Below are 12,438 nucleotides of genomic sequence, written 5' to 3'. Positions count from 1 at the left end.
TTCTGCTTCCAAGACAGGCGTGTTTGTCCTTTTTGCAGCCCACGGTGCTTTCCGTGTTCTTTGCCAGCACCCCAATTCACACGCATCGATTGCCCTTCCTTCTTCAGTGTCCAACTTTCACATGCACATGGGCGATTGGAAATGCCATGGCTTGGTCAGGTGCACTTCAGCCCTCTGTGTGCGTCCGCGTAGACTAGAGAAACAAATCCAAGGACACTCCTGTATGTATAAAAAGAGCTTTTGTGGGAGACAGAAGGATTTCTCCCAAGTTGTCTCCCCCAAATATATTCCAAACCTAGTTGCTTGCTACACGTGGCAGATGACTATACACTTGGAGGTCAACAGAAGTAGGTCAGGGGTTATTCTCCCTAAGGGTTATCAACCATCCACAGCAAGCAGACACCACTGTTTATCCCACAGTAAGTAGGGCCCACTCCCTTCTGATAAGGATAGTGATTGTTTCCCTGAAGGAGAACACAGAGAGGTCATGCCCACTCAAGCGTGGGTAACCAAGGTTAGGCCTCCATCATGAACCTAGGGTCTGCCCTTCTTGTCACATGTATACCCTTAGTCCCTCCCCTTCGTACTGTGTGCACACCCCTAGCTCATGCCCATCCTGTTACTCTTATGCCCATTGTATATCCCCCCTGCTATAGCTTGTATTGCCTATTATACAACCCCTTCCTGTGACATGTGTGGTTAGCTGTAATCATGCCCACTAAAGAGATACATAAGCATTGGTTAGCAATAAACATCTCTCTCATCGGCTCTCTCCCACCCACCTCGCCTCGCTTTCCAGCCCTTGACCCACGCTGTGCGTGCATCTGGCTGGTAAGATCATGGCCATCCAGGAGGTGAGCATGCTACTATGAAATGTGTCTGACTCCATTATTTCAATCTCTCTTCTATCTCTCATGCTCTCTGACTTTATTATAACCTTTATCTATATCTTAACCATACAATTGTGCTTACTGAACCCGTGATTAGTTGTGGGGGCTGGCCTTTCCCCCACAAGCTTTATATCAAACAGTATCTGTATATTAAGAAAGCATCCCAGCACTGTCCAGACCAAGTCCAAAACTCTGATATTAGCCCATATGCCCAACCAGTGTATAAATTCTTCTTCAGACTCACACAACACATGCAATGATGCCAAATGCAGGAAGATCACAGGCCAGTGGGTGGAAAGTCTGGTGTATCCAGTGGTGGTGGGAACATCTCACACTGGTGTGGGTCTCCACGTGGCTCCTCCATCTCCAGGGCTCTGACTCTATCAGCGTAGCTCCATGTGGCTTGTCAACAGGAATGTGAAGCAGAGAGTGTGTCCTTCCTACAGGGAGGAAGTCAGAAAGTCCCAGAATCCTCATGAGAAGACCACGCCCACCAGGAGTCATCACCAAGCTGTGACCTGATTGACAGGATAGACGCCATTCCTTCACTCTATTTATCAAGATGACATGAAATGATGTAACCACCACACACTCTACAGAGGTTTTGGGCAGCAGATTTGTCAATGCAGTGCGTCTTTGGATCTCTTGACTGCTGCTTCCCTGAGCACTGTTTGTGGATCCGAGCTAGAGAAAGACCCTGACAACATCAACCTTTTCTTCATTTATCATGTATCTACTGGTCCAGTTGTGAGGATTTTGATTTTCTTTACATTGAGTTGAAAACCATACTGCAGACTACACTCCTTGATGAAGACTTGGGGTTTGGGGAACCCAATAGCCTTTGGACCAGTAGGCCTTCCAACTATATGGCCTGAAGAACTATATGACCTCGGGCACCCATGACCATGTGGCTTGCTGAATCCAGATCTGGCATCATGGGAGACACTGTGGCCAGTGGGTCTGGGGGTCTTAAGGATCAGAGTGGATAAGAAGACTATTTTGGGGGGACCAAGGGGGAGCTCCTCTTCTCCCTATTTCTTCTTCAAAAGCACCATTCCCAGCCTGGACACCCCCAGGAAGGAGAGACCCAGAGTCACCCCAGAACTGAGAGAGAGAGGAGAGTACAGTTGCTGCTTCACATTGGGTGGTGTCTACTGGACAGTGGAGAAGGGTCAGGGGGAGGCTGCAAGGAGCGTGGTACTGAGGTGGCCCAGTGCTCCAACAAGTGGGGTGCAGGGGGACCCAATGGGATATAGGACAGTCCTGGCTTAAGTTACCACCTCTGCCTTTACAATGTCAGTCTCTTCCCTCTGTACACTGGGAAGCCTGGGTGACAAACAACAGCCCAGGATGCATCATGGTCCAACTTGAGCCCTGATGGGATCAAGGTCATGGGTCCAGGCCCTCTGCAAGTCAAGATGGAGAGCTTGGAGCCCAGGTCCCTCCCTCAAAGAGCTTCTGCGGACAGAGCCCTGAGGACATAGGTTGCATGAGGAGGAGGGGCGAGTGGGGGAGACATGGGAGCAAGCGTGAGTGTGAGCGAAAGGCCAGTCCCCCACAACAAATCATGGGTTTGATTGGTGCAGTTGTAGTTTAAATATGTATATGTAGATTATAATAAAGTCATAGAGAGCATGAGAGATAGAAGAGAGATTGGAATAATAGAGTCAGACACATTTCATAGCAGCATGCTCACCTCAACCCTGCTTGGTGGTTGTATTAGTCTGAGTACTTTGGAGAAACAAATCCACAGCAACTCATGTATAAGAGAGAGTTTTATGTAAAGAAAATGTGCATCACAAAAACATCCCAGCCCAATGCTGCCCAAGCCCACAAGTCCAACATTAACCCATTAACCCAACACCAGTCCACAAAGTCCTCCACCTCACAAAACAGAGGCAATGATGCCGACTGCAGGCGGAAAGCCGAGTCAGTAAACGAATAAGCATCTCAGCACTGGCAGGGGTCTCCACACAGCTGCTCCAGCACCCAGGGCTGCATCAGGATAGGTCCATGTAGCTTCTCCTTGGGGATGTCTTGTAGGAAGTCAATCTTGCAAGCTGAAGCAGGGAATTGCTAAGGCAGCTGCATCCTGGTGCAAGCATCACAAAGCAAGAGAGCTGAGAACTAGAAAGGCAAGGCTCACCACCCATTTATCCCTCTGCCTTTCAATTAGCCCTACATTTGTTTATCGGCCAGGTTGGCACAATTAACTAACTCAGTGGTCAACCTGGAGAGAGAGACCAGAGGGCAGGAGAGAGGGGGGAAGGGAACTGGGGAGTGAGAACCAGGTGAGAGAGGACTGGAAGACCCAAGGGGAGAGTAGAAGAAGCCAGGGAGAGGGAAGCAAGGGAGAGAGGAAGGGTATGGGGGAGAAAGAGAGGAGAACTGTGCTTCTTTATTGCCCACTAAGGCTTATATATCTTTGGAGGCGTGCAAGCCCCCTAATTACAGGTTATATATCTTGGGAGGCGTGCATTACAAGACATACATTACAGGAAGGAGTTGCACTATAGGTTATACAGTAATGAGATGGCGAGGATCTAGGGCTATCCATGCAATAGGAACGGGAGTTATTAAGGGTAAACGTGTCAAGATGGCTGGATCCTAGACTCAGGATGGCAGCCTAACTTTGGATGTCACTGAGGATTGAGCTGTTCTCAGGCTCTCCATGGAAACCATTATCAGTAGGGTGTGAACCCCACCTACAGGGACCAGACTGATGGCCTCAAGTCTTTAGGGAGAAGTAGCCCATTTTGTCCTTAACAGCAGGGAGTGGACCCTAGCTGTGGTGGGCCCAGAAAGTGGTCTGGAGGCTGTATGCATCTGACCTCCCACCATGTGCTGGCAAATACCCTCTAATATTTGGCATATCTTTGGGGGAGACAAAGCTGGGGAAAAAGTCTTTATATCCCACAAGTGCGCAAGGGACATGGAGTCAACCCATCCCCTGCAGGATATCCTTCAGGCCCCAGGGCTCTCCTTCTTCTCCCACAGCAGCTGGCTTCCTGGTCCCCAGGCACTCACCAAGCCCCACTCTACTCTCCAGTAGGAGAGCAACACCAGGAAGGTGCCACCCACTGCTTCCTGGAGCCATGCCCACAACAAACAAGGAGCCACTCACTGCAATGGCATCAGTCCTGCCCACAGCAGCCCTGTAGGACAGAGCAACACTGCCCCAGGGGTTTCTGAGACTAATTCTTTTTGTTGTTTCTGTTCTTTGATGAAAAAGTCTTTTGTTTTGTTTTTTCATTAAAAGATCATTTTATTGGGGGCTCTTACAACTCTTGTTACAATCCATACATTGATTGTATCAGGCATGTTTGTACATATATTGCCTTAATTCTTTTGTAGACATTTACTTTCTTTTGAGCCCTTGGTTTCAGCTTCTCTTTTTTACCTCCATCCCCCACCCCCTGGCACCCTCATAACTCCTTGATAGATGATAGTTTATTATTTTCATATCTTACACCAACCGCTGTCTCCCTTCTCCCTTGTTTTTGGGAGGTTGGACACAAGGGGAAGAAGGAAATGAGGCTTAGTTAGGAACAAGAGGTTAAGAAAGATTTTACCGAGGCAGGGAACAAACTCCCAGGAGGGAAGGGAGACAGAGAAAAGGATGGGGCAGGAGCCTCCAGGCGGTTCTGAGACCCAATGAGTTAGGTGAGTCAGGTCAGGGAACTCGCAGCTTGTTGGAGAGGTGGTGGGAGTTATATAGGGTCGGAGCTAAGGAAGTGTATGTAAACAGAAGGGAGAATCTTTATTACTTTATTGCTTGCAGCTGCAGGGCCTTGTCAGGATGTGATTCGTGGGAGGTTATCTTGTTGTTTGCAGACCTGCTCTTTCCAGGTTGAAGACCTGCTGGGGAAGGGGCTAGGCAGATCACCCTGGGAAGATAAATAGCTTCCTGAGGTGCTGGTGCAGGAGTTGCATAGTTCAATAGGTCCTGTGGACCCAGAGAAGAGGTGGGGGCTGCCCGGTCTGGACCTGGCCCAAACATTCCAAACCTCTTAATATTGGAAATGGGGTGACAGTTTCTGTCATAACTGCTTCCTGCTGAGATAGGACGAAGAAGGGGGGGATAAAGAGTTGGAAGGTTCAGGGGCCAGGTTGGTTGGCAGTGGGATGTAAGTGTGGAGAAGAAGCTGATTAAAGGTCAGGTTGGAGATACTTTTCATTCATTCTGTTAGGTAGGCTAGTGTAGGGATGGAACATCCATTAATGCATGCCCAGTGGTCCGAGCCACGGAAACAAAGGAGTGAAACTCTTCACATGCTCAGAGGTTCAGGCTTCCTGTAGGTCGCGTGGGTGGGTGCAGCACCTGGATTGGCCCACCTAGGCCAGGTGAATTCAATTCAGCCAATGGGGTCAACCAGGGGTCATCTTCCCCGCCTCCCGTGGAATCATTGAAAAGGCAGGAGCCCGGAATCGACCGGAACTCTGCCAGCAGCTTCCAGGCAGGCTGCATGTTTGGGAGGAGTCCTATGGGTGCCTGTGTAAATCTGAAACTTCTTCTAACGTTCATAAAACTCACTTGGATCACAAACCAGGCTTCGGCGTGAATTCTTTCTCGCACAGAGCCAAGGACTGAGGTATATCTATCCCCAGAGAAATCTAACAGTTCCTGCAAGAATCTAAACATACAAAGAGCTAAATGCAAAAGTACACAGATTATTATCAGAGGCCCAATGAGGGGCATAACCCAGGCCATGGCAGCATTTTGAAACCATGACAAGCTGGTGGTGCTCCACTGACGTTTCCTGATCTCAGCGGCCATGGTGTGGAGTGCCTTAACATTTTGTTTAAATATACCCGATTCATTAATATAATAACAACATTCTTCATTTAGAAACATGCATGTTCCTCCCTTATCCTCTGTGAGTAAGTCAAGAGCTCGGTGATTTTGCAGGGTGACTTGTCCTAAAGATGTTAACTGCCTTTAGATTTGGAGGGAGACAAGAGGTGGACTCCATAGCAAATTGTATTTTGTCATTAAAGGTCTGAGCTTGAATAATAGTTTGTCCTATTGCTCCTCCCGACATCCCAGCTGTTTATGGTGTGTAAAAGGGTTGTACTTTAAGGATAGTGAAGTGGAGAATTGGAGCCAGGCTGGCAGGGTTAGCAGTGAGGTTTCTGGCAGTAGCATCTGCTTATTGTTGTCCTGTGTGACAAGAGAGTTATCAGTTTGATGTTCTTTGCAATGGATGACGGCTACTTTTGTTGGCAGCTGAAGAGCTTGTAGGAGATTAACTATTAGTTTACCATTTACTATGGGGGACCCTTTGGTAGTCAGAAAATCCCCGCTCCTCCCAGATGGTGGCGTGACAGTGAGCTATGAGGAACGCATATTTAGAGTCAGAATATATACATTAGCCATTTTTTCCTTTAGCTAAATGGAGAGCTCAAGTGAGAGCAGCAAGCTTTGCCTTTTGAGAAGCAATTTTTATTGGGAGGCATGCAGCTTTCCAGACTCGGTCAAGTGAGGGACAGCATATGCAGCCTGCCATTGCCCCTGGGCATCCACGACAGAACTGCCATCAACAAACAAAGTGAGATTGGGTTAGGATATGGCTGATCTGAGAGTTCGGGTTGGAGCAGTGTTAGTTCCTCAACTGCTTGGGTCAGGAGTGACTGCTAAGTTCCAGCAAGTCAGGAGCTAAGGCAAGAGGGTTGCTGGGTTTAAAGAGTGAGCCTGGCACAGAATTATGTTAGGGTTTTCGACAAACATGAGATGGAGTTCCTGCAAACGGCTTGGAGAGAGCAAAGACCGGGCTGTGTGTGAGAGGAGGTCCTGCAGGCTGTGGGTGGACAACGTCCCCAGTGTTAACTTTAGGGCTTCTTTGGTGAGGGCAGTGGCTGCCGCTAGGGCCTGGAGGCAGGGTTGCCAACCTCTGACTGTCATGTCTAGTTGCTTAGACAAACAAGCTATAGGAGATAGAGCAGGCCCCAGGGGCTGAGCCAGGACTCTGACTGCTATACCTTGTTTTCCATCTGTGTAGAGTAAAAAAGGTTTGGCAGACTTAGGGGTGGGGGTGAAGGAGGGCATGTCGGAGTTTGTTAAAGGAAGCTTTGACTAACTGGGGAGAGTGTAGGGGCCAACAGGAGTGGCCTTGTTTTTCTGTCCCTTCCCCATGAACTATCAGGGGAACTATCAGCGTGAAGTCCTTTACATTTCTCCCACTGTAATCTTTCTTACCGTGAACACATTCACTTCTTTCTCATCAACTTCTCGGCAAACAACTTTCCATAACTTTCAAACTTCATATTCTGGCACAGCCAGACATTCTATAATAAGTTATCCAACTCTTTTTCCAATTATTTGCAACTTACTCTGACCTTCTGAAACTTACTGTTTCCATCTAGACTTCAACATTCACTAAAATGAAAATTGTATTACCTAAGTGTCAGCAAAGGGTTAAAGGTCTGTTGGGAGTCCCTTCTGCTGCTTTGCATAAAGGCTGCTGAGACCACCATCGGGGAGTTTAATGATTTAGTTATAAGGTAAGGTGACCAGACATCCCATTTTTGGCGGGACAGTCCCAATTTTTGGCGTTTTAAAAAAAAGTCACGATTTTTAGAAAGATTGCACGACAAGCTAGGGAACAGTCTATTTGGTCATAGACCAAATTTTTAATCAAGAACACCCCCACCCCCCACCCTGTCAATGGTGTCCGCTTTAAATCTGGTCACCTTATTGTAAGGGAGAAATTGGGGACTTAATGTAAAGTACTTGTTCACTCAAAGTCAGTGGTCAGAGGTTCTTTATGACAGTGTTTATTTAGAGTTAAACTCGGGATGGTGAGGGTGGGGCTCAGGCTTAAACAGCAGCAGAAGGAGATACGTGGGTCTTGGAGGGAGAGAGAAGTAAAGGGGAGTTGGGCTGTGTCTGCTTTAGAACTGTTTTAGGAGGGTCTGCAGGTAAAGACAAACGAATGCTGAGAAGCTGGGTTGAGGGGATGGTGAGAAAGGTATAGTGGAGGGGGAATGGGGGACAAGAGTATAGGGGTCGGGAACTACTGGGTGTATGAGGATGACAGCTTCGTTAATGAGGCGCAGGTCCTGGACCAAGCGATCAGTACCATTTGGTTTCTCACTGCTAAGATTGGAGCATTGCAGGGAGAGTGGGTAGGAGTAATGAGGTTGTTAGAAAGGAGGCATTGTATGATGGGTTAACATCGGGACGCAAGGAGGTCTGTAGGGCCAGTTTTTCCAGGTCGGGAGAAAGAAGAGGAAGGAGCAGAGGTCCTTGAGACCAGAAGTAAGGTGTAAGGAGGTGCCTAACTCATTTAAAATGTCTCTTCCCAACAGAGGGACCGGGCACGAAGGGATTATAAGGAAGGAATGAGTAAAGGGCTAGCACACCTGAGGCAGGTAGGCTTGCCATCAGTATCCATGACCGAGATTGAGGAAGGACTGCCTAACCCTGAAAATGAGGGCAGGTCAGAAAAGACAGCTTCTGTGTGAGAAGGAAATTTACTCACCCGATACCTTGAGCAATACCCCAGGCTTGCGAGGGTGATGTGGATCCAGTCAGGGTCTCTGAGTTCGGCCAATCCCAGCAGGGCCAAAGGCTGGTCAGGAATTGGAAGGACAGTCCCCCACGTGGAGACGCAAAGGGCCTGTCGCTTTTCCAAGGACAGTTGGACTTCCAGCGTCCGCTTTGACCCCACGCGGGGTTTGGTTGGAGCTTCAGGCCTGGGGCACTTCTGTGACCAGTGCCCTTCTCCGCACTTGAAGCAGGCACCAGGTGGTGGTCATTGTTTCCATGCACCCTTGCCCCAGCTGTCCTTTTGGGGCCTCAGGGATCGCTGGCCACAGGGCTGCTACTAAGGCTTGGGTTTGAAAAGTTACCTTCTGCCGGAACCAGGCATCAGGGGCTGCCTCTGCCTGCTCCTCACGGGTGTTAAATCCTTAAATGCCATATTCGCTAAATCTCGGACTGGGGTTTGAGGGCTTTTTCCCACTTTTAAAACTTTTAATGTAAAGCATCAGTGGCTGACTGTGTTATAAAGTGTGTGGCCAAAACATTAGCTCCTGCTGGGGAGTGGGATTTAACCTAGCATATTGGGTTAAGGCTTCAGTTAGGCGTGAGAGAAAAGCTGCAGGGTCTTTATTTGGCTGTTGAATACTTTTTCGCAGCTTGTCAAAATTAACTGCTTTGTGGGAGATGGCTTGCAAGCCAGTCAGCAAACATCGTATGCAGTCTTGGCTAGCTCTGCCTTCCCATCCAGCTTGGGTATCTGTTCAGTCCAAGCCGGCTCTTCTCCAGGAACTACCTGTCGTCCTATGGGCATGGTGGCATCGGTGAGATGGACCTGGTCCGCGTGCTGTAAAACCCTGTAAAAGCCCGCTCCCGCTCATCAGGGGTGAGGGTAGAAGTGAGGACTATGTAGAGATTGTGCCAAGTTGAGTCAGAGGCTTGGGTAAGGCATCGGAACGCTTTAATATAGGTAGTGGGATCATTAGAAAAGGTTCCCAAGCGTTATTTTATTTGGGAGAAATCTGTGAGGGAGAACGGTGCACGGACCCTGACAGGGTCTTCCACCCCAGCCACTTTCCAGAGTGGGCAAACGTGGTGCAACCTGGTGTGGGAAGAAACAGGGAAGGATGAGGGGACAGGAGAGGGTTGGGGAGGCTGAGGTTGAGGGAGCTGCAGTTGAGGAGGTTGAAGGGGTTGGGGGAGTGAGTGGGGCTGGAGGTGAGGGGGTTATGAAGACTGATGGGGGTGGAGTAGGCTCCGGGTTTTCAGGAGATGGTAAAGAGTAGGGCAGAAGGGAGGGACAAGGCCTCCAGGGAGCCAGAAGGGGCGAGGTTGGTTCCTGTGGCGGTGGGGGTAACGGGAGTTTGGAAGAGGCCACCGCAGGTGATGGGGCCAGGTGGACTTGGCCTGGGTGGCAGGAGGGACACAAACAAGGACAATAGCGGAGGGAGAAGGACACCTGAACGTACTGAACCTTGGACCATTTTTGGGTTTGGTGACAGAAGTTGTCAAGGTCTCGGAGAATATTGAAATCTGGCCAGCATGACCCATTGTCCAATTGTTCCTGTGGCCACACTTGGTTACAGAAAAGACCAGATGCTTAGGGCGCCTGTCTGGAGCCAGGCCCAGTTTAGTGAGATTGGCTAGCAGGCTCCCTAGGGGCTGTCCCTGGCTGACCTAGAGAGAGTGCTTCCCATAGCGTCTTAAACTTCAGGGGGTTCGGGCAAAGGAGAAGGCCGTCTCCTGGTCCCTGTCCGCACCCATCAGTCAGGAGGTGGCCCAGTAACCCTGAGAGGCCTCCTGGTCAGAGCTAGGGGTCCAGTGGGAGAGTCCTGGACTCCTCGGAACAGGAAGGTTCCCTGGCACAGGCCTGCGGCTTTCACCTACAGACAGGGACCTTGGATGAGTGAAAGACACCTCGGGGAGCTGAGGAGGAGAGGGAGCTAGCTTTGCGGCCGGCGAATCAAGGGAGGTCCGAGGCCTTGCTCAGGGTCAGGCAGGGAGGGAGAGTGGAATTTTAGAGAAAGCACTGCAGAGCTGCGAGTACGCAGCATATGAACAAGTAAGCGACGCTCAGACTCCCCCTCTGCGCTCTGGTCCAGTCTGAAGGTGCGGGGACCACCCGGCCTCGTGCCAACAGTCCTGTCAGTGGCAGGGATCCCAGGAAGTAAACACAGAGGCAAAGGGCTGGAGGCCGCAAGAGAGGGAAGATAGACACACAGAGAAAGGTGGAAGTGAGAAATTGACCTTACCGTCGCACCCTTCGCGGGGAAAGGCAGTTATTGCCAGCTCCCTTTGGGACTAGGATGCCAGCATAGTTACCCTGCCCTGAGCCGTATGGACCCTAACGTTCCCGTAGGAGTTTGCTGGTGCTCAGTGTCCAGAAAGACAAGCAAGACAAGCAAGACAGAACGGACATGCACAGAAATACAGACCAGAGAAGCGCTCCCGCAGACAGGCCACAGAGGTCTGTGGAAGCAGAGGATGGGGCTGTGCACCGGCCAGAGAGAGGCCAGGGCAGCACAGAGGCCCCTCCTGCGGCTCCCGGTCTTTTCGGTACCAAGAGGAGAGGTTGGAGACGGAGGCACAGAAGGAGATGAGGCTTAGTCAGGAACAAGAGGTTAAGAAAGAACTCCCAGGAGGGAAGGGAGACAGAGAAAGGGATGGGGCAGGAGCCTCCGGGCGGTTCGGAGACCAGTGAGTTAGGTGAGTCAGGTCAGGGAACTGGCAGCTTGTCCCGGAGAGGCAGTGCGAGTTTTATAGGTTCTGAGCTAAGGAAGTGTATGCTAACAGAAGGGAGAATCTTTATTACTTGCAGCTGCAGGGCCTTGAGTCAGGATGCGATTCCTGGGAGGTTATCTGATTTGCAGACCTGCTCTTTGGAGGTTGAAGACCTGCTGGGGAAGGGGCTAGGCAGATCGGCCTGGGAAGATAAATAGCTTCCTGGGGTGCTGGGGCAGGAGTTGCATAGCTCAATAGGTCTTGAGGAGCCAGAGAAGAGGTAGGGGCTGCCCGGTTTGGACTGGCCCAGTTTTCTGTTGTTCTTCCCCCTGGAGAGGGATGTATGGTTATGTGTCCATCATTGCGATTGGTTCCCCGTTTCTCCCTTCCTCTCCACCCTCTTCCTCCTACCCTTCTGGTATCTGTATTCCCACTCCTGTTCCTGGATTCTGTGTGTTGTGAGCTCTTCAGTAGAAAGCCTGTCCCTCAAGGCACTGGTGGTTTCAAACTGCTGATCTTTCCGTTAGCAGCCCAGCGAGTGACACTGTGCCACCTGGGATCCTGGGACCATGGCCACAGGTGGCAATTAAGCACTTGAAGACAACATACAAGGGGACATAGGTCTCAACCCATGAGACCCACTTCTGAGTCACCCAGAGGCTCACCCTGGAAAAGGGCAGGTGCTCTGGATTGGAGCCAGGGTCTAGCAGAGCCACCCTTGCCCTCTCCTCATGGGTCAGAAACTCTCCCTCCCCTCCTTCCCCAGGTCTCCCTGAGGATGAACAGAGGAGACCCAGGCAGCAAGGGGAGCCTCTCAGAACCCTCTGGGTCTCCTGTCCCTACAGAGAAACAGCTACCTCACAGCCAGGTGCCCATAGAACTTCAACTGTGACCACGTCCCAGAACCAGAGCCTGGGCAGGTGTGTTGTGCATGGGTGCCGGTGCCAGCATTGAGGCCGAGTGTGACAGCCGGGGGGGTCTCTCTGCAGAGGAGAGCCGCTATCCTTGGGCCATGAGAAGGCCATGTTTGCTTGCTTCTTTCCATTTGCATTTTCTCAAATCGTTTCCTCCATCCTCTTCTGGGGTCTGGTTCATGGAAGGACGAGTCACATTCGGTGAAATTCACCCATCTCAGTGCAGGGATCTAGGAGCTTTGACAAGCCCGTGGGCAAGCATGACCATGCCCTGGGCCCTGACCCTTGGTTCTCTCCAGGACATTCCCTCTGTCCCTGTTGCCAACTCCACCTCCACCCCACCTCACACACAGGTGATCTGTTTTCTGTCCGTCATCTGACCTTTCTCAGATGCTGCAAACATGGAATCACACACTCCGTGGTCTTGGGGGCT

The 12,438-nt window shown here is 50.5% G+C and overlaps 1 protein-coding gene across 1 annotated transcript in view; it reads right to left on the bottom strand.

The window, feature by feature from the left end:
• Positions 1–12,438, bottom strand: part of LOC101653980 (tryptase-like) — a 219,533-nt gene that overhangs the window by 157,892 nt on the left and 49,203 nt on the right. Inside the window, 1 exon segment of the mRNA XM_045285436.1 lies at positions 9,414–9,418. Within this exon segment, the coding sequence (XP_045141371.1) occupies positions 9,414–9,418 (5 nt within the window).

This window comes from Echinops telfairi, unplaced genomic scaffold, assembly GCF_000313985.2.
Source record: "Echinops telfairi isolate 266 unplaced genomic scaffold, ASM31398v2 ScPeMD7_5;HRSCAF=22, whole genome shotgun sequence".
Classification (NCBI taxonomy): domain Eukaryota; kingdom Metazoa; phylum Chordata; class Mammalia; order Afrosoricida; family Tenrecidae; genus Echinops; species Echinops telfairi.
This window is presented reverse-complemented; position numbering and strand designations above follow the sequence as displayed.